Genomic DNA, 24,893 nt, shown 5'->3' with positions numbered 1-24,893 from the left:
ACTAATATACTGTGTAAATTACAAAAACATACACACAAAATAGAAATTATAAAGATGAAAATTTTTTTAAAAAAATTTAAAGGTGCAAAAAACCTTTTTGCTCTCGCTAAAAAAAACAATTAATTTTAGTGAGAGCAATATGATTGAATATGCTTTATTATTTTTGAAAATCTTTGGTTTAACACTTTGTGATACAGCGGGTGCTCAGGGTGGGGTGCGGCGTCTGGGAGGGCGCTCAGGGTGGGGATGCGGGAGGAGGCTCAGGGCTGGGGCAGGCAGGAGGTGCAGAGTACTTACCTGGGGCAGCTCCTGTTTGGTGCAGGGGGTGTGCAGGTGGCTCTGCGCAGTGCAGCACCACCCCCATGGCCACAATTGTGGGAGCTGCGATTCCCCGGGGCCCTGGCCTGCAGCTCTAAAGCCCCTTTCAGAATGTGGCCCGGAGGACTCGGGAGAAGCAGGGGCAGCTGTGCAGCCAGCAGCTGGAAAGAAGCAGCGCTTTCCCCCTCAGGGCTGTCCAAGTCCCTTAGCATCTTGCAGAAGCAGCCCCAGGGAAGCCAGAGGCCAAAGCTTGGGAAGCGTTGGGTATGGGCTGTGCAAAGGCAGATGTGCTGGCCAGAAGATAACTGGGCCTGATCTTTATTCTCGGGTATGCGGTGGTGGGGAGGGTGGTGGAGTTGTGGGAACTGGGCTTGGAGGGTCTGAGCGTAACTAATGAACCCTAAGACTGGGGATTAACTGGGCATGTTTGTTTTTATGATCAAATGGTTTCACTTGGGGAAAGTGATAGAATAGGTCCACCTGCAAGAAAGGCCACAGTTAAGGCCGTGCTGGGACTGGGAGGAGGCAGCTAACCCACGGATTCGGCTGGAGCCAGTATAATCTTGTTTTGCAGCAAGGCGGAGACGTGCTGCAAACACAAATGTGGTCAAAGTTAACTCAGCAGATTGGCACATGCTCTGCCCAGGCTTATAAGGTGCTGCCTTACATTCTCTTAGTTGGAGTTCTGCTGGGATCTGATCCTGCCAGGCGCTCTGCGCTTCCCCTATGGCTCAGAGTGCCCTCACCTCCCATGAGAAGGGAAGGTGCTCGGCAGCTAGCCGAGGGGGCAGCTAGGGTGGGGGCAGCAGTTACATAACTCCTTTTTCCTCTTGCAAGTGTCAGGTCAGCCTGAGGACGAGTTGTATTTTGCCAGGTTGCTCCTGCCCAGTTCATTAAACCTGCTTAACTCCAAGGGTGGGGCCTGGAAGCATAGAGAGAGAAAGTCTCCTTGGGATCCAGCCTGCCCTTGCCAGGCATGCAGACAGTGTGCGCTGAAAAAGGGTGGTGAATGATGGCAGTGAACTCACTCGGAACGTAGTGCAGCCGGCACTAAAAATCCTAGGGTCTTTTTGCAAGTGACCTTCATGCTGGAGTTTCCTTCTAGAGGAACCAAAGTTTTGGGGCTTTTTCGGTCAATGGCTTTGCACTGATGCTAATCATTTATCTTCACGTGGTGCTTCCCTAGCTGATGATTTCAATGCGCTTTACAAACAGGAATGAACGACTGTCTCCAATCCCCTCAGCTGCGAGGAGGGTCTGTGGTGACCAGTTCCCTCCCGCCTCCCCTTATCGATGGGCTACAGAGAGGAAGTGACTTGCCGCATTCACACATTTGTAGAGTTCGGAGTCAGGACTCCTGAGTTCCATTCCCGGGCCCAGCTGCTCTGATCACTAGATGTTGCTCCCTCCCAGACCTGGGAATGGAACCCAGGAGTCCTGATGGCTAGTTCTGTCTGCTGTGGTCATTGGTTCTCCTGAAATGTGCGGAAATGTTAATGCTGAACAAAGTTGGTTAGCCTGCTAACAATCTCTTTTGGGGTCTATGACCATGACCCAGGGTTAATGGTGCTTATATGGCTCCCTTGCAGCTGAAGAAACAAAGCCAGGCAGGTACATCTTGAAGGTATTAAAGGAATATCACAGGCTCTGCAATAAGTTGGATGGCATCTCCTTGTTCAGCACTTATTCTCTAAGATCCACCAGCATAAAACATAAGCAACATCTCAGCTGGCTGAGCTTAATGAGCAGCTGCCTGAATTTTGAGGGGAGAGAAGTGGCAGGAGACACAAAACTAGGATGCAGGAGGAGAAGAGATGAGATGAATCCAACACCACCACATTAAGCTAGGTGGAGGGTAAGGAGAAACTGCCTCACTAGAGTGCCCTCTCTTTCTCCCATCAGACTCCCAAGAGAGGGGTGCAGGTGGGTTGGGATATTGGGCTTTAAAATCGCATCCTCCTGATATACCATCTCACCTTCCACCCTTAAACCTGATTTAAGTGGACACTATCTGCAGAAATGCTTTCCGGTCCCAGCAGCACCCAGGTGGCGTGCTAAAAAAGAGCCCCAGCCAGCCCTGCCCTGGCAGGTGGGAAAAGTCAGACAGGAACTGGACCAGGCGCTGAGCACAGAAGGGGCAGGAAACAAACAGCCAGTGTCTCTTCTCCCCCATAACTAGGTAGCAAAGATCCTCCGATTGAGCAGACAGCCTCGGTGCTTGTAGTGAGCCATGTGTTAGAGTGGCTGCCAGATCCAGGGTTCTCTTGATGCAGTGGCAGGGTGGGAAATGACACATGCAACCGGGCAGAGAAGCCATCTGGCATGTAGGGCAGGATAGGAACCAGAGAGGGCATATCTGAGATCCCACAGAGGCAGAGAACCCCTCTGCGGAAAGCCAGCTATGGCCTTGCTAAAGACACCCCACCACCTCCGAGCTCCATGAGTAGGGCTCCTCTGTGTCCTTTGCATTCTTGCCCAGATGAGGGAAACTCCCAGTGGGAGAAGGGATGCAGATTTTTCCCTTTATGCTCCTCTCCACCATGAAGGGCTTGGAAGCAAACTCTCTGGTGCTGCCCATCTTCCACCTTGTCAGGTAAGGCAGCACTATCTATCCCCCATCTTTGTGCCAAGCAAAAGTCACTTAGCCAAGATCACACAGCAAATCAGTGGCAGAACTGAGGCTAGAACCCAGGAATCTGGACTCACAATGCCTCTTGCTCTAACCACGGGACCACACTTCTCTCACAGAGTTTGGTATGAAACCCAGGAGTTGTAACTCTAAGCTCCTGCCTCTCAACTAGCCTACATGCCCTGCTGTAGCCTGAAGGAAGGAATTCAGGAGTTCTAACTTGCAGAACTCTGCTCAAACCACTCTATGGCAGCTTTGTCAGGCGACCAAAAACACATTCTCAGTAGATGCTGGTTGATTTCAGTGCAGCTCTTTCTAATCCATGCGCAGTACAGCTTGGTAGCAGTTCTTAGCTAGGCCGTCACTAACACAAATGTTCTACCCCTTTGCACAAAAATATCCTAGAGGCGCAGTTTTAAATGACCATGTTTTAAGCGTGCGTGCTCTCTCTGCAGACAGGCGCTGTTCAAGAGATGAGATCCAAAGGCGGACGGGAGAGACAATGGAGTAGCTCCAGAGTTTTGTAGCTCTAGCAGTGGAGTGTAGCAACAGAGTGTAAGTACCTTGCTATCTCTGTGAATTTTGGAAGAGGAAATGTCCCCTTCTGCATGATGACTGCACAGAACATACTATCTCAATCAATTAATCTGATTAGGTCCAGATGTAAAATCAGTCAGCCGCTGCACTGATCACTTTTCCGTTTACTGCTAGTAGGCATTACACACTGAGGTCCGGTAGGTTTCACATTAGGGCTGGGGTTTGAGGCCTGAATCTCACTGAAATCCCAGCCTTGGAACCTGTAGGTTGAGGCTTTCCAAATGCCCAGTGATCTTGGATGCCTTAATTTTTGGCTGTCCAACTTGAGGCACTCTAAGGGTATGTCTACATCGCACAGTTAGCCCAAGTCTGCAGGACCTGGGCTTGCAGACTCGGTGCTTCCAAGCCCGTAATTGAGCGTCCCCACTGCACTGTAAACCTGGGCTTACAATTCCTGGACCCAGGTCTCACAGCCGTGTTTAATGTGTCCATATTGCACTACGCAGACCTTCTAACTCGAGTCTGCAGCTTGAGCTAACCTGAGTCACATTGGGACTCTGGCTCTAACCCACCCTCCTTGGCAGAGTCCTAATACCTGGATCCTGAGTGCTGGCTGACCCAAGTCAGACTAATTTGGGAGTGGATTGCGTGGAGGGCAGGTTGGGCTCAAACCCAAGTCAGAGGCCAGGCTGAGTGTGCAGTGTAGATATACCCTAAAGGGGGTGTGGCTGTTCAGAATCTGCGGGACCCTCACCTTCTAAAAGTAAAATGGGCACCTTCGTAGTATCTCAAGTTGGGCTGGGTACTTCTGAAAAGCTTGGCCTTAAAATATAATCCTCCCCCAGCTCCATCCTAATCATTTCATATGATTACTCCAGCAGTCCGATCTCCAGATGAACAGAGAAAGCACATCCCTACAAACTGCTTAGATCATAATATAAAGCTGGGGGGAAAATAAAAGACCAAACCATATGCCACCTCCTAAGTTCCTTTCTTATAGGGGGTGAAATTCATCCCTCTGCTGAAAATCAGCACAAGGCCCCAGGCACCGCTCCAGTCAGCAATTCCCAAACTTTTGGAAGCTGAAATCTTGCCCCTTCAGTAACCGAATCAAACACACACTCTTCCCTATCTGTACCCCACCCTCAGCTGGCGTTAAAGGCAGATATAACTTAATACAGACATCTGTTTCCCCAAGTCTAGTCTCGGGCATGTCCCGTGCTCCTTCTCCTTTCTTACATGTTTTGAACAGTGAAATAGTTAATGACACTGCCATCTGGAGTATCTTCCTTGGCGTCCGAGTTAGCACCAGCACAGACAAATCTGAGAGAGCATTTCCAGCTCTCTGCAAACTCAGGCAGACAGATGCTTTGGTCACCTTTAGAAAGTTTGCTTCTCAAGCATAAACGCTAGAGATGTCCGCTTTCATTTTTAGAGACGGCCACTGTAACTGATAAGCCTGTCCATGCTCCCTGGCTAGTCCTTTGTGTCTTCACCGACTCTAGGGGCAGCTCAGATTCTGGGCAAGATTGTTTAAGTGGTGCATAAACCCTTGTGCTGACCTTCTGCACAGGGATGAAATTCACCCACTTCTAGCAATTCACTCTTCTTCTCTGCCACCACATTTTAACTCTTGCTTTAATCTGTTTCACTTTGCAGGTTCCAGGCTACATCAACAGCCCACACTTGAATTGCCTGTCTGCCAGACAGGCGGAAATACAAATATTTAGCGCTTTATTCACTCAATAACTTATGCAAACTGATCTCAAACTTTGATTTTTTTTTACATGTTTTCTCAGCATCTAATAAGTTTCATTGAAAGTGCAATGTGGGGTTTTTTCTTTTTTTTTTTTAATACTGAAAGCTCCGCTCCTAATGGCTTCCCCCCCCCCCGTGTGAATCCCAGAAGCTTGTGTTTTGTGGTTGTTGGTTTTTTTTCAGAGCCCTCTAACTCTATTCATGACTATAAGCACAAAAATAACAGCCAAACACCAGTCTATTCAACAGTTTTTCAGCGCTGCCGTGAAGAATCAAAAATCAGCCCATGAAACTGTCAAAGCATCGCTTGGTCCCACCTTCAGTGGGAGGGGAAAGGACACTGCTAAAACATGTGCTGGTCTTCAAGCTATACGATTTCCTCTTTGGAATTTGAACCAATTTAGGGGCTGATGATCAGGATCGCTGTCAGAGCAAAACACTCGTTTAACACCAATGTGTTCGGCTTAACTGGTTTTTAATAGAACGAGAAAATATTCATGTCCGTGGCTCTACACAACTTAATTAGCCGAGCTTTAAGATGGGAATATTCGTGAGCAATAGAGGGTCTAGCTGTTCGAGAGCGGAACTTCCGAGTGCTAGTCCTGCCTCTGACTTAGATTCCTCTTGCAGCTTGGTCTTAAGTGCTTTCCCGAGTCAAGGCCTTAGGCCTACGTTTTAAAAGGTCTCCACCAATTTTGGGTGCCCAACTTGGAGGCTGATTTTCACAAGTGCCAAGCTTCTGAAGTTCGGGGACGTGACCCAGCTGAAAATCAGGCTCTTGATGTCGCAGGTTGAACACCCAAAGTTAGTAGACTATTTTCAAAAGGGTGGCCTCCCTGCCTCAGTTTCCCCAGCTCATAATAACGTGCCTACCTCACAGGGATGTTGTGAGGATTAGCATTCTGCAAAGAGCTGTCTGTGCTATATAACAGGACTTTTAGAAGGAATGGATTTACCCAGTGATCTCGATACTTCTTCAGGTGCACAATGAAATGCCCAACACAGCAATCAACGGCGTACTTAGGAGGACATATTAATGGCCAATATCTTCAGAACTGAATAGTGATTTTCAGGGCCTCAGTTTGGAGACACCTTAATGTGGCTTGATTTTCAGAAAGTGAGGTGCGCCTCTGAAAAACAGCCCCTTTAAAATCCCAAGTCACTTTTGAACAACTTTGGCCTGCGGCTTTAAGACCTGTCTCATGCAGTGTGTGGAACAGGTTTCTGTGACGAGACCAGTCCTGTAAGAGGTGATGCGTGTAAACTACAGTCATGGTTGAAAGGGGATCTTCCTCCATATTTCTGTTAGATGCCAGTGTGGTACAAACACACACATACGTGGGTTTTTTGTTTCCGTTTTAAGACGGAAAGCTAATTTAGAAGTCCTCAGCTATATCTCGTCTATTTCCACAGTATTAGAACAGTACTGCCAATAGCCCCGGAGACAAACCCCTAAAGGTGAATCGCCTAGCGATGATTCAGTATCCCCCCGCAAACACGTCTGAAGAATTACGGTTACTACCTCTTTCTGATTGAGTTGTCCTCCAGGAGAGAGCATCCGTCTTCACGAAACTCTACCTGCAATATGTTTCCTCTAAAGTGTACCCATGCCAGCAGGAACTGATCCCATCCAAAGTCACTGTGGATACAGTCAGAATTGTTCTCTTAAGGCCCAGTCCAAAGCCTGTTGATGAACAGAATACCTTGGCTTCAAGGAGCTATGGAGCAGGCTTTTAATAATGTGACCATAAAGTTTTCAATAATGAGAAGTGGGGGCCCAAAGGATAAGGCACACACCGCCTGCTGCAACAATTCCAACACATCCACAGCCAAGGGGAATAAGGCTGCTTTGACAGCAACTCGCTCTAAGTGAAATATGCTCTGGGAATTGAAAAGTCTCTTCAAAGTGTTCGTCTCTGAATCTCTCCCCTACATTCACCTTTGAAACTAGTCCCCTGGTACATTCCCCAGAAGAGCAAGCAGCTGATTTGTCTTTCATCTATGGGGGGCATTGCTCCCCATTACCTCTTGCTTACAGGCAATGGGCCCAATTCATCTCTTTACTGGAGTAACTCCCACTGAGCTCAGTGCAATAACCCTTGATTTATGACCATACACGTGAGAGCAGGAGCTGCCCAGGGTGTAAGCGGGCAGAGCATTTGGTCAATAGCTGTACAAAGCAGGACATTGGCCATAAGGGGAAGGACTAAATCTTGGAACAGCAAATGAATCATTGGGGCCTGACTGGATATGCAGCTAACTGTCACTACAGCTCTGCTTCAGGATTCCTATCAATGAGTGTGGCAGTAAGTTATTGATACAGTGGACGAGAGCTGCTATGGTTTGGTACAGAGTATAAACATCAGCGTGGTTTACCAAGTGGCTTGGATTGAGAGCACGATAACTGAGAAGTAGCCAAGGACTGCAGAGCTTGCTAGCCTCCCCTTTTAAACAGCCTTGTTTTGTGAAGGGCCAGACGGCTTGTGGGACCTGGTAGTGGGATACGGAGCTTCTTAAATTCTAGGCTGCTCCTACAAATTCAGCCCATGTCAGTAGCCATGGAAAGCTATTGTTAGCTATCTAACAGCTGTTTGGTGAGTCTCTGCCCCAGTGACACACACTGCTATTACGATTTCTGGTAGTCTCTAAGGCAAGGCGCAGGTTTGGATGCGCTACGGCAACTGGATTCCCCTCTGGAGCAGAGTGAAAGACACTAGCTGGGCTATGTGTTGTGGGAAGCTTGCCTTGCTGTTGTCCCAGTGGGAGGGAAGATGTTGGTCTCCAAAGGTCCCAATCTGGTGCCTTTTTATCAGCATTAAATTCACCCCAAAATTAGGAAAAATAATCTAAGTTTGTGTTGGGAACTGTAGGCGCTCCTAGTTGTTTCATATTTGTATGTCCCAACATGCTTGTGAGTTAGTAAATTGCAACCACACCTCTTTGTGTATTGTTGCTTAGCTATATACATGCACACTCTGGTCAAAGGTGAGAAGGAAACTCTGTATTGCATTCTCTGTTTTTTTGCTTCATGTGCTACGCTCTTTTTCACCAGTTTCTGAAAAGTTTTAGGCCTGATTTGCATTGACAGCAGAAGATATTCTGGATGAAGCTTTGAAAGCTGACCTATGGAGATAAATCAGTTCTTCTGCAGAAAGCTAGTCCGTGCTCTTCCACTGATTTTCCTCCTGTACTGTGTTGTTCTCCTTGGTATTTTATAAATGAACTGCAGATGCTGATTCAGTTTTTCCAAAACCTGAAACTAAAACTTTTGTGCTATCCTGAGGGAGGGTGTCTTTAGAACTGCCAAATGCATTTGTTGACATGGAACAGATTGTCGAAATGGAGATGCTGCCATCCTTTCTATGAGCACATACTGAGGCGAGGTGGGGAGGGGTTAAAATGGTTTGCCCTGAACTGGAGTCTGTCTGATGTACGGTTAAGATCCTGACAGTCTCTGCATTTTTTTTATTTTATTTTATTTTTTTTAGTCCTGTTTGTACATTGAAAGCTAGAAACTTACATAAAGCTACTGTTTAGCTGAGGCTCTGAAAGCCTGTTGCAAAAGCATCTCGTTTGCCTGCTAGTGTTCCTACAAAGTGAAGGGGCATTATTGGTCAGCATGCCAGGTTCCAGTCAGAGGAACAAGCACTCTTCTTTTAGATTTGTGGAAATGCAGAGTGCCTCCATCTAACTCGGTGTAAAATCCAGAATAATACTGATGACAACACTGGATTTACACTACTTTAAATGAGGGCAGAACCTGGCCTTGAATTGGTGACATTTCACACAACGGAGTAGGAAACACACCATTTTGTTTGTTGCAAAAGGCACATCTATTTTTGCAAGCTTTTAGAAGATTTTAACTGCCAGTTACAACCTAATCTCGATCACTCACACAGCTGCAGATCTGGCATCTGACTCTAGAAGAGTTGCTCCAGGTATACCCCGCTGATAGAAATCAAATCTGGCCCTGTGACTTTTTAAAAAATCACTGTCGGGTTAAATCATATTTTAAAACCTCACAACATGAATTTCTGTATTGTTAGATGATTGTAACTGGAAAAAAAATTAAAAGTCAAGTTCACGTTTCACTATTTATGTAGTTTTGATTACTTTGTATGTTTCTCTCAGCTTTGACAGTGAAAATAGGTCATTTTCCCCTTTTAGTTTCTAGTCCGTTTCAGTTTTATGTTCACCCCCACTAGCGGAACACTGCAGTGTACTGCAACCCAACTACTGCAGGGGGATGTAACGTTTGTGTGGTGGTTTTTGTTTTTTAATTGTTTCCATTTTTTAAATTTTATTTTCTATCTACAGGTGGATATTGGTTTTTAAAAGCTTATTTTTAAACAAAACCTGAGTTTTGGATCCCAATTTGACCTGACAAGTCACTATTAAATGAAAATCATCCCCTCCCTACCAACCTCTCTGGTCCATGGTATCCGGGCAAAACCCTTTCTTACCATGCTCCGCATGTCTGTTTGCGTTGAGAAACAAAGTAAGGACCAATATTCTGCAGTCTTTAAGCGAACCAAACTTCCCATTGACATTAACAAGCACTCCGCTCTTACTGGAGTCAAGGGCCAAGTGTGATATGCTCATTTTAAGGCCCTGATCCTGCCCCATTGAAGTCAATGGGAGTCTTGCCACTGAGAACAAGCTTTAGCACTAAAAGCCTGAAGCCACAAGAGGCAGGAGGGGCCTCACTCTCTGTTGTCCTGCATATTGTACACTCATTTACATGAATGCAAATATTGCCAGAATAGCAGTGACTTTACATGCTTTAAATAACTGCACATGGTGCAGGATGATGGAGAATGACAAGGACATTTCTTCACACATGAGTAGGAGGCAGCAAGGCACCTGTACTTGTGCATTTATAAATCCTCAAGAGTTTCCCAATGAGCAGAAGCAATTGGGCAAATCAAATGGAAAAGAGAGATCTGGAACAGTCTTAGGCAGAGACCAGAATCCCTGTGGATAAAATAATCCTGAAAAACAACTCTCTCATTCAATGCTGCAGAAGCCTGATGGCTTTCTCTGCTCTGCTAAATCCTCTCTTTGCTGAAAGAGTTCTGGAGAACTCTTTTACTTCCTGGCTGTTTTGGAGAACTAGGTCCTGGACCTCCATCACTTGAGTGCCTCAAATTCCCATGGAAGTTTGCGGTGTGCAAGAAATGGAGGATCTGTGGATATTTTTTTTAATTTTTTTTTTTTAAGCCACAAGCAAAAAAATGGCAGAATGGGTAAGAAGGAGGGATGCTTTGCTGAATGAACTTACTCAGCTATCATACATTTGGAAAAGATCAACTGTTGGCAAAGAGGAGAAAAAAAAAAAGCACAGGCTTTATCACAAGAATCTGGCTCAGTTTTCCAATAACTTGATTTTTAAATAAGTAAGTTGATGATGTAAAATTCTAGCTCCTGCACAAACTATGGATTTCACAGCTGGCCTGTTGAAAACAATCACTCTGATAGAATAGCTGGGCTATTCTGATGTTACCTAAAAAAAAAACTTTTTTTTTAAAGCAAGAAATGCATTGCATATGAAAAGGTATCACGGCTAAAGAAACTGAGCACTGGGAAGCCATAGCGATAGCTATTCGGTGGATCCCTCTTACAATAAATCCAAATACACTGAAATGTATTTATCATAATCTCTGCTGTACTGAGACACTGTTGTAGAAAATTTACAATTTTATATTCTTCTGTGCAAAAGGATTTTGTGGAACAGTTGTACAGAAATAGCCTTCTTTCTCTTTTACACACCTTAACTTTTCCTACACAGTGTGTGTTTGTTTGAAAATAAAATAAAAGTTAAAGATTTTTGTCTGACTGCTTGTATGAAAAGAGACTATCCTGTTTTGTGAAGTGGAAGGTTGGACTGTCCCTCTGTGTCCTTCCCCCCCCCCCGCCCCTTTACAAATAAACTTTAACTTCTGTTCCATAATTTTCAGTTCCTACTATTAAATATTTATACAGAACATAAGATGCTCAGGTGGATGAAAAAGGTGACATTCTCATTCATGAAAGAGTCATCATCTCAGCTTCCCCTACCTGCTCCCCACTGCAGATTGACCTACAAACTAATTGGTCTGGTAAATCTAAATTAAATCAAGGACTGGCATAGGCTTTCTACAAGGAATAAAAGCTGTAAAAGGGAGTTATGCTAGGCAGGGTAGCCTTCTAGACCAGAGCAAATACAGTAGAACCTCAGAGTTACAAACTCCTTGGGAATGGAGGTAAGAAAAATGCTGCTTTCCCTTTATTTATTTTTAGTAGTTTACATTTAACACAGTACTGTACTGTATTTATTTCTTTTTTCGTCTCTGCTGCTGCCTGATTGCGTACTTCCAATTCCAAACGAGGGGTGTGATTGACTGGTCAGTTTGTAACTCTGAGATTCTACTGCAGAACGAGCCTGAAGACCTCCCCCTGCTCATTTCCTGTTATTGGTTTAGTAGTGGAACCCATTAACCCTGCTAACAATATAAAACCAGAATTTCTATCCACAAGAAGGCTCAATGCCTGTTGCTGAGCGACAACCCAACAGTTCCTAAGTGAGTTGTTCCAATGGTGAAATACCCACCGTGTTAGAAATTTGCAATTTATTTCTAGTCTGATACAGAATGGGATTTCTTTAGGTGATAAATGGAGCAGCATGTTGCTAATTCCCTTGACTTTCTACCTAAGGCAGTTGCATCAGCTATGGAGGTGGGTAGGGAATCAGATTAATAAATATAAGTGCCACAAAATAACATCTAGACCTTCAAACCATTTTGTTCTCTTCCTGGCAGTAAACATTTCCTGCTTTATCATACTAGCATCCATTTCCTCTGTTGGATTTTTGAAAGATCTGATCTATCAAGCAACACACATTTGCATGCAATGTTTTTTAAACAAATATGCCCGAAAGTCTAGTACCGTTGGCTGTGAATTACAGGAGCTGATTAAATGCGTGCAGTTAATGGACTCCCTAAACTCTTTACACCAGCTAAAATTTTAGTAAAATCAAGGTGAGGTCAGAATTAGGCCCTTGATCTATTAAGAGGGGTTATCACAAACATTTTAATCCTGTGCCAATTTCAACTGTGCTTTCTCTTTACTTTGGTGGAAAATAGGTCTGGACTATTAACACTTTACTAACAACAATGATACCAGCATGCTTGCAACTTAAAGTGACAATGTTCAAGTTGGGGAGCTCCAAAATTTGGCCTGTTGCCCTGTACTTAAAGTCGACACCAAGAACTCATGCGCAGCCCTACAATAATGCTTCCATTGGTGGTTCTGCATTGTGTTGGTGCAGGGGTGGCCAACCTGAGCTTGAGAAGGAGCCAGAATTTACCAATGTACATTACCAAAGAGCCACAGTAATACGTCAGCAGCCCTGCCGATCAGTGCCTCCCCCTCCATCCCTGCATCTCCAGATCAGCTGTTTTGTGGCTGCAGGAGGCTGGGGGAGGTAAAAGAGTGAGGGCATGGCAGGCTCAGGGGAGAGGGTGGGAAGGGGTGGAGTGGAGGCAGGGCCTGTGGCAGAGCCAGGGCTTGAGCAGTGAGCGCCCCCCAGCACATTGGAAAGTTGGAGCCTGTAGCTCCAGCCCCAGCGTAGGTGCCTAGACAAGGAGCCGCATATTAACTTCAGAAGAGCCACCCCTGTGTTGGTGCGAGTGGCAGTAACTCCACTGTGTTTAAGTAACAACCCTTTTCTTTTTAAAGCTATAAAAGCCGAGATCAGTCTATTACTAGCTGTTATGTTCGCTACAGGCAAAATCGACTTAGTTCAGGCAGGGGAACAGACTTAGATGGTCTACAAGGGCTTTTTCAGATCTACCTGCTGAAAACTTTTGACCTTTAGCAACTGGCTATTTCAAAGTGAGGGGGAAGACCAGCTTATCCTGTGTTTTAGCTTAGCTACGTATCTGAACACCTCACACTGTTTAATGTATTTATCCTCACACCACCCTGTGAGGTAGGGTGGCCCTGTTGTCCCCAACGTACAAATGGGAAACTGAGGTACAGAGAGGCTGAGGGCCATGTCTAGCAAAGAAGGGACTTGAAGCTAGGTCTTCTAAATCCTAATCTAGCACCCTACGCACTATCCCATCTGTGTTCTCTGTTGGGAGGTGAGGAAAGCAATTGGGGTACAGTGGAACTGCCAGCCACTCTCTGTCCAGGTCAGCGTGACTTCTCTGGTTAAAGCATGCCTCAGAACAGGGGCTGAAATGACACTCACCTTTAGAAACAATGGACTTTCCCAATAAAGCACCGGAGTAGATACTGATTTGTAAAGAGCATTTACTACAAATTTCACTGGAGGCACTAGCGTGATTGAGTGCTACTGCCAGCTGCTGACAACAGAGACTGCAGCTGCTTAACCCTGAACACGGAGTTCATCTTCAGCTGTGTTCCTAGAGAAGAAAGAAAATCAATTAAACAGCATTAGCTTAGCTTGCTAATCGACCAAACTATGTATGTTTTACTGCCATACAATAATAACATATGAACAGCCATGCTGGACCAGACCAATGGGCCATCTAGCCCACTATCCTGTCTTCCAACAGTGGCTGGTGCCAAATGCTTCAGAGGAAATGAACAGACCAGGGCAAGTTCGACTGATCCACCCCTGTCGCTGGGTCCCAGGTTCTGGCAGTTAGAGATTTAGGGACACCTGGAGCATGGGGTTGCGTCCGCCTGACCATCTTGACTAATAGCTAAGTCTATGGAGGAGAGATCCATCAATAGCTAATTCTTTTTTGAACCCAGTTGTACTTTTGGCCTTCACAACACCGCCTGGCACCAGTATTTAATTCACATATAAATATCATCTCTACCCATCACAGATGCATGTTCATATAAAAAAAATCAGAAAGGCTTGAGTCTCATTTGTATCCCTCTAGCAGTGCAAATGGGCTTTAAAGGGGTTGTAAATGCCAAGGCTGCAGTGTAAATGTAAATCAAGCGCTAATTTGGTGCCTCTTTCACTTTACGCAATAACAATATTAGATTCTAACCTCCTTAAACAGCTTAAAGTTTGCATGCCTACAACAGTCTAGGAGGTGGAACACAGAAATACATGATCACTAGGGTCAGCAAATTTTGGTGAGTTTTAATTTTAAAAAGGCTTTGTCCAGAGATTATGTAATGGCCATGTTCAGAAATTTAAAAATAAATAGGCCCAGATCCTGCAAACATTCATGCTGGGTGTCCCGTTAAACAAATGCAGAGTGTTTCTACGGTGAGGCCTGCAGCATCTCAGAAATGCAGAAACTTGCAGAAACTTATGCCCATTATAAGTAGCTTCAACAACTGGAATGAATCAGGAGTAATAAGGCTGGATTGCTTTTACTCTGCCCTCATTCCTGCAGACACCCACCAAAGTGAAAACTGATTAACCGCCTACAATCAGGCCCATTACTATTAACAGCTCAAAGAAAATTGATTCCACCAATTGCCTGTACTGTACAGAATGTACTGACAGTCATTATAGCAAAGCAGGCTAATGCCTGGTGATTTTGCTGGTTAACGATTGAAGTGGTTGAATCCACCATTTGACCGCGTATAAATTCTTGTTTCAAACTGTCTTTTTCCCTCGATTTTAAATGCATCACTGTAATTATGTGTCATTTGTTCATCACACTGATGTACTCATGGCTATGCAGTACACACAGGCACCCCTTACCTCGAAGTGCTTTGGTAACACACTGGCAAGAGTAGTGTGTCATACCTCCCTCTAAAAGAAAAGGAGGACTTGTGGCACCTTAGAGACTAACCAATTTATTAGAGCATAAGCTTTCGTGAGCTACAGCTCACTTCATCAGATGCATATCGTGGAAACTGCAGCAGACTTTATATATACACAGAGAATATGAAACAATACCTCCTCCCACCCCACTGTCCTGCTGGTAATAGCTTATCTAAAGCTCACGAAAGCTTATGCTCTAATAAATTGGTTAGTCTCTAAGGTGCCACAAGTCCTCCTTTTCTTTTTGCGAATACACACTAACACGGCTGTTACTCTGATACCTCCCTCTAGTGTAGGATCCCCTAAAGCAGTGGTTCCCAAACTTGTTCCACCGCTTGTGCGGGGAAAGCCCCTGGTGGGCTGGGCCGCTTTGTTTACCTGCTGCGTCCGCAGGTTCGGCTGATTGCGGCTCCCAGTGGCCACGGTTCGCTGCTCTAGGCCGATGGGAGCTGCTGGAGCGGCCCCGATCGGCTGAACCTGCGGACGGGGCAGGTAAACAAACCGGCCCGGCCCGCCAGGGGCTTTCCCTGCACAAGCGGTGGAACAAGTTTGGGAACCACTGCCCTAGAGCATAGCAGCCTACTATTGCTACTAGCTAATGTGTTAGCTCAGAGAGATCAATGCAGAGATGCTGACCCCTGCTAATGACCCCTGGGTGGAGGCAGGGTCATTTACATTTAGAATCTGAAAGATTCACGGACGACAGGATGCACTGGGAAACCAGAGGCGGAAATATTTTAGTAGGTTGATTAAAAGATGCTTCCTTTAGCTCCCATAAAATGCCTTGTAAGATATGCATCCTGACGCCCAGAATCCCAGCCCATGCATCCCTGGGCTCTGTGGCTGTGTGCTCCCAAACTCCCAGCACATGAATCCTGGATATCCTGCCTGTGCTTCCCTGCACTCCCAGACCATGCAGCCTGGATACCTTGTCCACGACCCTCCATTCCACACCCTTCCTATGGGCAGGTGGCAGCACCAGCCCATCCTCACCTCCTTGAGCTGGGAGAAGGCCTCTCGGATGCTCTTCCACAGCCCCTTGAGCTCCATGCGGACTCGTATCCAGAAGTGCCGAGCCTGGCGGTACCGGGCCCGCCGGACATCCCTGACAGCGCACAGGTAGAGGTTGGGGGCATCGCAGGTCACCTTCGCATGCTCGCACTCACGGTGCTTGTGGCTGCACTTGCAGTGGCTGTAGCTGCAAGCTACGCGCTGGAAGCGGAGGGCGTTGTAGTCGTCTGGATCTAGCTGCAGGCTGGGCACCGTGTAGGCGATGTCTCGCACCCGGGACATGCTACCCATCTCACAGTTGCAATACCACTTGCTCCACGCCAGCCACTTGTAGCGGGTGTCTCCCACGCCGATCACTCCCCCAGAGCCCATGGTGTTGCTCAGGATATCGTTGCCCGTGGTGACCTCATACCCGCTGTTGCTGCCGGTGATGACCTCATACTCTTCACCGTTGGCCGTGGTAAACTCATAGCCTACACCGTTGCCCGGGGTGACCACTTTCTTGCTTGAGGCCTCCAGGGTCTGCCCACCAACCTCGGGCGTGGTGGCCCTAGCCAAGGCATCGGAGAGTGTCGCCATGGCGGTCGGGGCTGTCATGCCACTGATCATCGTGGAGGATGAGTGGGCAGTGGCTTCTTGGGGCTGGTTGCGCCCCCCTGGGCCTACAGCCAGGGCCGAGGCCGCCTGCAGGGCCAGGAGCAGGGCCAGGGCACCAGGGAGCAGCCCCATCCTCATGGGGGGGGCGAACCCCCCCCTTTCCGATGGCTCCTCTGGGAGGGGACTAGGGTACCTCACAGGGGATGGGGAGACCCCAGGCTCCTAGGAGGGTTGGGGGGGGGGGTGTGGGTGGAGAGAGACTCTCTCAAAGGCTCAGGCAGTTAGGGCTCCCAAGCCTCTGGGGGGTGGCTTATGGGGGGGGGAGAATATCACTCAGAAGGGCTCAGACAGGTGGGGGGGTATGCAAGGGATCCCCCAGATTCCTGGGGGGCTGGGCTCTCTCGGGGGCGGGGGGCACAGGTGAGACCCCACGGAGCAGAGTTGCTCTCTCGGGGAGGGTCTCAGGTTGCTGGGGGGATGCAGGGGAGAGGCCAGGTCCCTGTGGGGGGCAGTCACTCTCTTGGGGGGGGCTCAGATTACTGGGGGGCTCAGGGGAAACCCCAGACCCTGTGGAGGGCAGAGTCTCAGGGGGGGGCTCAGGGGAGACCCCAGACCCTGTGGAGGGGGGGAGAAGAGTCTCTCTCGGGGGGGGGCAGACTCCCACAAGCTGTTGCTGGTGGGAGGGGGAGCCGCTGCCTTCCCCAGGCTCCCGAGCGTCGTTCGAATGGGGGGGGGGCGGCGGGTCGTTGGCTGGGCGGGGCGCGAGCCTGCCCCTGGGGGAGGCACGCGCCTGCTTTGCACCGGCAGAGCCTTGGTGCAGTCGACAGAGCCCCACCCAGCTGCGGGATAAGGGGGTGGGGGGGTCGCATTGCAAGCCCTGGTGCAGCCGACAGAGCCCCACGCAGCTGCGGGATAAGGGGGTGGGGGGGTCGCATTGCAAGCCCTGGTGCAGCCGACAGAGCCCCACGCAGCTGCGGGATAAGGGGGTGGGGGGGGTCGCATTGCAAGCCCTGGTGCAGCCGACAGAGCCCCACCCAGCTGCGGGATAAGGGGGTGGGGGGGTCGCATTGCAAGCCCTGGTGCAGCCGGCAGAGCCCCACCCAGCTGCGGGATAAGGGGGTGGGGGGGTCGCATTGCAAGCCCTGGTGCAGCTGACAGTCCCACGCAGCTGCGGGATAAGGGGGTGAGGGGGTCGCATTGCAAGAGCTGGTGCAGCCGGCAGAGCCCCACCCAGCTGCGGGATAAGTGTTTGTGTGGGGGGGTACCATTGCAAGCCCTGGTGCAGAGGACAGACCCTTCCCCCCCGCCGGCCGAGCGCCGGGGAGAAGGAGGCGGTTGCACGTGTTTTGTATGCGAGCGGGTTGCATGGCGCCTGTTAAGTCCGGCAGCACCGAGGAGGAGGCATTTGCTGCTTTGCACGGCATGGGGTTTGGGGGCTGGTTGCATTTTGCAGGGCAGCACCCGCGGGGCGGTGGGGGGAGAGGTGACACACCCTTAGCCTGCTGCACCGGCAGGGTGTATGCATTGCCCCAGATGCAGGTTTGGCTTGGTGCCTGGACCAGAACGGGGCGGGGGAGGGAGGATGGCATCTGGTCTGGGAATTTGTGGCTTTTCAGGAGGGCCTGGGAGAGGTGTGGTGGATTTTTCAGGGGGCCCCGGCAAGTGGAGGTGCAGATTTGCAAGGGGTCCTGGGGGAGCGTGACAATGTAGCTGCCGCTGTACCGGGTGCTGCGGGGGAGAAGCGGGTGCTGGCTTTGTTCCGTGTGCTCTAACGTGGCCTTTTCTAACCAAACCGCACAAAAGGCATCTGTGCCCTTTGCAGGTTCCCACAGTGACAGAGGCGAAGCTCAGCTCCTGCAAAGGCCACATAGCTGCAGCCTTTGCCCATTGCCCAGCCCTCAGGAACTAACCACCCCCCACGAGGGTCCCAGTTTCAGTGGTCCTTGAGGGCAACCCTCCCCTTACAACTCTATGCTCAGGTTTCAGAGTAACAGCCGTGTTAGTCTGTATTCGCAAAAAGAAAAGGAGTACTTGTGGCACCTTAGAGACTAACCAATTTATTTGAGCATGAGCTTTCGTGAGCTACATATAATGTCTTCTGCAGTTTCCACAGTATGCATCCGATGAATCATAGAATATCAGGGTTGGAAGGGACCTCAGGAGGTCATCTAGTCCAACCCCCTGCTCAAAAGAAGGACGCATCCCCAATTAAATCATCCCAGCCAGGGCTTTGTCAAGCCTGACCTTAAAAACTTCTAAGGAAGGAGATTCCACCACCTCCCTAGGCAACGCATTCCAGTGTTTCACCACCCTCCTAGTGAAGTTTTTCCTAATATCCAATCTAAACCTCCCCCACTGCAACTTGAGACCATTACTCCTTGTCCTGTCCTCTTCCACCACTGAGAATAGTCTAGAACCATCCTCTCTGGAACTACCTCTCAGGTAGTTGAAAGCAGCTATCAAATCCCCCCTCATTCTTCTCTTCCGCAGACTAAACAATCCCAGTTCCCTCAGTCTCTCCTCATAACTAATGTGTTCCAGACCCCTAATCATTTTTGTTGCCCTTCGCTGGACTCTCTCCAATTTATCCACATCCTTCTTGTAGTGTGGGGCCCAAAACTGGACACAGTACTCCAGATGAGGCCTCACCAATGTCGAATAGAGGGGGACGATCACGTCCCTCGATCTGCTCGCTATGCCCCTACTTATACATCCCAAAATGCCATTGGCCTTCTTGGCAACAAGAGCACACTGCTGACTCATATCCAGCTTCTTGTCCACTGTCACCCCTAGGTCCTTTTCCGCAGAACTGCTGCCTAGCCATTCGGTCCCTAGTCTGTAGCTGTGCATTGGGTTCTTCCATCCTAAGTGCAGGACCCTGCACTTATCCTTATTGAACCTCATCAGATTTCTTTTGGCCCAATCCTCCACTTTGTCTAGGTCCTTCTGTATCCTATCCCTGCCCTCCAGCGTATCTACCACTCCTCCCAGTTTAGTATCATCCGCAAATTTGCTGAGAGTGCAATCCACACCATCCTCCAGATCATTTATGAAGATATTGAACAAAACCGGCCCCAGGACCGACCCCTGGGGCACTCCACTTGACACCGGCTGCCAACTAGACATGGAGCCATTGATCACTACCCGTTGAGCCCGACAATCTAGCTAACTTTCTACCCACCTTATAGTGCATTCATCCAGCCCATACTTCTTTAACTTGCTGACAAGAATACTGTGGGAGACCGTGTCAAAAGCTTTGCTAAAGTCAAGATACAATACATCCACTGCTTTCCCTTCATCCACAGAACCAGTAATCTCATCATAGAAGGCGATTAGATTAGTCAGGCATGACCTTCCTTTGGTGAATCCATGCTGACTGTTCCTGATCACTTTCCTCTCATGTAAGTGCTTCAGGATTGATTCTTTGCGGACCTGCTCCATGATTTTTCCAGGGACTGAGGTGAGGCTCACTGGCCTGTAGTTCCCAGAATCCTCCTTCTTCCCTTTTTTAAAGATTGGCACTACATTAGCCTTTTTCCAGTCATCCGGGACTTCCCCCGTTCGCCACGAGTTTAGATAATGGCCAATGGCTCTGCAATCACATCCGCCAACTCCTTTAGCACTCTCGGATGCAACTTGTCCGGCCCCATGGACTTGTGCACGTCCAGCTTTTCTAAATAGTCCCTAACCACCTCTATCTCCACAGAGGGCTGGCCATCTATTCCCCATGTTGTGATGCCCAGCACAGCAGTCTGGGAGCTGACCTTGTTCATGAAGACAGAGGCAAAAAAAGCATTGAGTACATTAGCTTTTTCCACATCCTCTGTCACTAGGTTGCCTCCCTCATTCATTAAGGGGACTACACTTTCCTTGGCTTTCTTCTTGTTGCCAACATACCTGAAGAAACCCTTCTTGTTACTCTTAACATCTCTCGCTAGCTGCAGCTCCAGGTGCGATTTGGCCCTCCTAATTTCATTCCTACATGCCCGAGCAATATTTTTATACTCTTCCCTGGTCATATGTCCAACCTTCCACTTCTTGTAAGCTTCTTTTTTATGCTGTAGCTCACGAAAGCTCATGCTCAAATAAATTGGTTAGTCAACTCTATGCTCAGTGATTTACTCTGCCTCCCCTCCTTTTCTAACCCAAATTAAGCCATTTTGCAGCCATGTATTTTTGCAGAGCGAAGGACTGGGGCTCAGGCCTGTTTCAAATCCAGGCCGATTTCACCTAGCATGCAGCAAAGTATGCTCAGCATTTGAGCTGCTCTGCACAGAGCATGTAGATGGACCAAACCATATGTGCACGCTACAAGACATTCAAACAGAAACCAGCCTATTCAAGCATCAGTGCCGTCTGCTTGTGATAAGAGTGCCACCATCTCATTGAGGTTGTTGCCTACACTAGAAATGGTTTCTTGGTATTGCTGTCTCACAAACCCTCCGAGGAATGATGCAGTTTATACTTCTGCTGGTATAGTTTATAGCAGTTTCCTGAAGGGAATAATCTATACAGGTACAAGGACTTGGTCTATCTACATTTACACTGGGGCTTTTGCTGCCAGAGCTATGGCAGTTGGGGGTGTGGTTTTTTCCTCTGCCCTCCTGACATTAGCTGACATTAGCGATCACTCTCCTGAAAATGTGTATGGTAATCAATTGGGCCCTTTCCAGCACAAATCCAGGTTTTCTCACCCCCCCCCCCCCCACACACACACAAACCAACTCTCCTGCTGGTAATAGCTTATCTAAAGTGACCACTCTCCTTACAATAAGAAAAGGAGTACTTGTGGCACCTTAGAGACTAACCAATTTATTAGAGCATAAGCTTTCGTGAGCATCTGAGGAAGTGAGCTGTAGCTCACGAAAGCTTATGCTCTAATAAATTGGTTAGTCTCTAAGGTGCCACAAGTACTCCTTTTCTTTTTGCGAATACAGACTAACACGGCTGTTACTCTGAAACCTCTCCTTACAATGTGTATGATAATCAAGGTGGGCCATTTCCAGCACAAATCCAGGGTTTAACAAGAATGTGGGGGGGGGGGGGGTAGGAAAAAACAAGGGGAAACAGGCTACCTTGCATAATGACTTAGCCACTCCCAGTCTCTATTCAAGCCTAAGTTAATTGTATCCAATTTGCAAATGAATTCCAATTCAACAGTTTCTTGCTGGAGTCTGGATTTGAAGTTTTTTTGTTTTAATATTGCGACCTTTAGGTCTGAGATCGAGTGACCAGAGAGATTGAAGTGTTCTCCGACTGGTTTATGAATGTTATAATTCTTGACATCTGATTTGTGTCCATTCGTCCCCTAATGCCCCTACTCTACTTGCGCTATATTGATGACATCTTCATCATCTGGACCCATGGAAAAGAAGCCCTTGAGGAATTCCACCATGATTTCAACAATTTCCATCCCACCATCAACCTCAGCCTGGTCCAGTCAACACAAGAGATCCACTTCCTGGACACTACAGTGCTAATAAACGATGATCACATAAACACCGCCCTATACCGGAAACCTACTGACCGCTATTCCTACCTACATGCCTCCAGCTTTCACCCTGACCACACCACACGATCCATCGTCTACAGCCAAGCTCCGCGATACAACCGCATTTGCTCCAACCCCTCAGACAGAGACAAACACCTACAAGATCTCTGTCAAGCATTCTTACAACTACAATACCCACCTGGGAAGTGAGGAAATAGATTGACAGAGCCAGAAGAGTACCCAGAAGTCACCTACTCCAGGACAGGCCTAACAAAGAAAATAACAGAACGCCACTAGCCGTCACCTTCAGCCCCCAACTAAAACCCCTCCAATGCATGGATGACTCAACACTCTCACAAATCTTGGGAGACAGGCCAGTCCTTGCCTACAGACAGCCCCCCAACCTGAAGCAAATACTCACCGGCAACCACATACCACACAACAGAACCACTAACCCAGGAACCTGTCCTTGCAACAAAGCCCATTGCCAACTGTGCCCTCATATCTATTCAGGGGACACCATCACAGGGCCTAATAACATCAGCCACACTATCAGAGGCTTGTTCACCTGCACATCCACCGATGTGATATATGCCATCATGTGCCAGCAATGCCCCTCTGCCATGTACATTGGTCAAACTGGACAGTCTCTACGTAAAAGAATAAATGGACACAAATCAGATGTCAAGAATTATAACGTTCATAAACCAGTCGGAGAACACTTCAATCTCTCTGATCACTCGATCTCAGACCTAAAGGTCGCAATATTAAAACAAAAAAATTTCAAATCCAGACTCCAGCGAGAAACTGTTGAATTGGAATTCATTTGCAAATTGGATACAATTAACTTAGGCTTGAATAGAGACTGGGAGTGGCTAAGTCATTATGCAAGGTAACCTATTTCCCCTTGTTTTTTCCTACCCCTCCCCCCACATTCTTGTTAAACCCTGGATTTGTGCTGGAAATGGCCCACCTTTATTATCATACACATTGTAAGGAGAGTGATCACTTTAGATAAGCTATTACCAGCAGGAAAGTGGGGTGGGAGGAGGTATTTTTTCATGCTTTGTGTGTATATAAAAAGATCTTCTAACTTTCCACAGTATGCATCCGATGAAGTGAGCTGTAGCTCACGAAAGCTTATGCTCAAATAAATTGGTTAGTCTCTAAGGTGCCACAAGTACTCCTTTTCTTTTTGTGAATACAGACTAACACGGCTGTTACTCTGAAACCTGTCACTAATGAAAACAGTTAATCTAACATAAGAACGGCCCTACTGGGTCAGACCAAAGGTCCATCGAGCCCAGTATCCTGCCTTCCAACAGCGGCCAGTGCCAGGTGCCCCAGTGGGAATGAACAGAACAGGGAATCATCAAGTGACCCATCCCCTGTTGCCCATTCCCAGCTTCTGGCAACAACTGCTGTTGTCAACAGTTGCTGTTGTGATTGCAGGGAGAACGCCTGGGTTTTAAGTCCACCTCGCTGTGTGAGCTGAGCAAGGGAGCCAGGGTCTGCACGGTTTTGATTTTTAGGAGTTAGCAAAGTCCTCCACTGTTGCATGAGAAACACAGAGGTCAGAACAGGTATGATGCCTGGCCACTGTCTACAATAAGCTCCACTTTTGCTGCCTTCTTCCCAGACACTGACCCAAAGGAGTTGGGATGCATGTGGTTGATCATTTTTGCCCGTGGCCCAGAGCTTTGAAAATGCCTCCTGGCCACCAGTGTGGCCAGAGAAACTGAGCTAAGGAACCAGACGTGTGTCCCGTCACTTTATTTCATTTTTGTAAACATCCAAACGTGGTACAATAAATACAGTGCCTATAGCGTCAGCGGTAAACCGCATCGGCGTGTGAATGTGCAAAAGGTGCAAGCACCAGACCATGCAGGAGCCTTTTCAAAATAGTTACCACGGTGCCATGGGTGCTGCCCAGCTGTGCGGCATCTGCCATGCCCTGGGAGGGATAGGATTCGGGGGTGATGGTACCCAGACTCTCAGGGGAGGGGAGTGCCATCTGCTGCTCTCAGGAAACCCCCTCCAGCTTGCCCCAGACAATAGGCACAGCTACACTGCAATAGAAGACCTGCAGCATGGCCACGGCTGGCCCAGATTGGCTGATTCGGGCTCGGGAGGCTAAAAATTGCAGTGCGAGCTTGGACCGGAGCCTGGGCTCGGAGACCCCCACTGCGGTTCCAGTCAGGCCTATCGAGAGAAATTTGGGGCCCCGGCCCATTGTGTTCGCTGAGGCCCCATCCTCTCCCATTTCACCTCAGTTATAGATATTTTGGGGGTCCCCCTGAGCCCCTCGTTTCTCCCCTCATGTCATCCTTGATGCTAGTGGTATGATGTGGACTGTGGTTGGGCCTGGCAGCCCCGGTCATGGCTCGGGACCCCATGATGCTGGTGCTGCACAAAGAGCTTCCAGTCTAAGGCACAGCTGCTATATTTACATCAAAGAACACAGCTGGGGTTTAGATCAAGGGTAACATTTTCAAAAGCCCCTAAGTGACTTAGGAGCCTAGGGATGCATTTTAAAAAGTATTTAGGTGTCTAAAGGTGCAGACAGGGAACCTCGTGGGAGTTTCAGAAGCACCTAGGTGTCTCAACTCCACACCAATGGGAATTAGGCACTTTTGAACCTCCCCATAGCACCTCTGTGCGCCTTTCGGCTCGTAAGTACCTTTTAAAAATCTGGCCCTCAAATCCCATTTTCAGAAGAGACTAAGGCACTTAGGAGCCTAAATCTCATGGACTTTACCTGAGACTTAGGCTGGGATTTTGAAATGTGAGTGGCGATTTTGGGTGCCTCG

The 24,893-nt window shown here is 48.0% G+C and overlaps 2 protein-coding genes across 2 annotated transcripts in view; one reads left to right on the top strand and one right to left on the bottom strand.

Annotated features, from left to right (window-relative positions):
- CDC42SE1 (CDC42 small effector 1) overlaps positions 1 to 5,338 on the top strand; it is a 49,169-nt gene extending 43,831 nt beyond the window's left edge. The window contains exons 4-5 of the mRNA XM_084613583.1: positions 3,403 to 3,502; positions 5,144 to 5,338. Coding sequence (XP_084469709.1) covers positions 3,403 to 3,474 — 72 coding nt within the window. The 3' untranslated portion in view covers positions 3,475 to 3,502; positions 5,144 to 5,338. The remainder of the gene's footprint in view (positions 1 to 3,402; positions 3,503 to 5,143) is intronic.
- An 8,223-nt stretch (positions 5,339 to 13,561) lies between these two features.
- LOC311512366 (protein MENT) lies at positions 13,562 to 16,816 on the bottom strand. Its single transcript, XM_084613572.1, has 2 exons — positions 15,978 to 16,816; positions 13,562 to 13,650 (listed from the first exon to the last, which is right to left on the bottom strand). Exons 1-2 carry the CDS (start codon positions 16,728 to 16,730, stop codon positions 13,639 to 13,641), a joined length of 765 nt encoding a protein of 254 aa, XP_084469698.1. The 5' UTR covers positions 16,731 to 16,816; the 3' UTR covers positions 13,562 to 13,638.
- Between the last annotated feature and the right edge of the window lie 8,077 nt (positions 16,817 to 24,893).

This window comes from Lepidochelys olivacea, assembly GCF_965140295.1.
Source record: "Lepidochelys olivacea isolate rLepOli2 genome assembly, chromosome: 24".
Classification (NCBI taxonomy): Eukaryota; Metazoa; Chordata; order Testudines; family Cheloniidae; genus Lepidochelys; species Lepidochelys olivacea.
Note: the sequence above shows the minus strand (reverse complement) of the source record. Positions and strands in the feature narration are given on the sequence as shown.

Excerpts from the sequence above, each read along its gene's own strand:
- LOC311512366 (XM_084613572.1), bottom strand. The coding sequence starts at position 16,730 with ATGAGGATGGGGCTGCTCCCTGGTGCCCTGGCCCTGCTCCTGGCCCTG.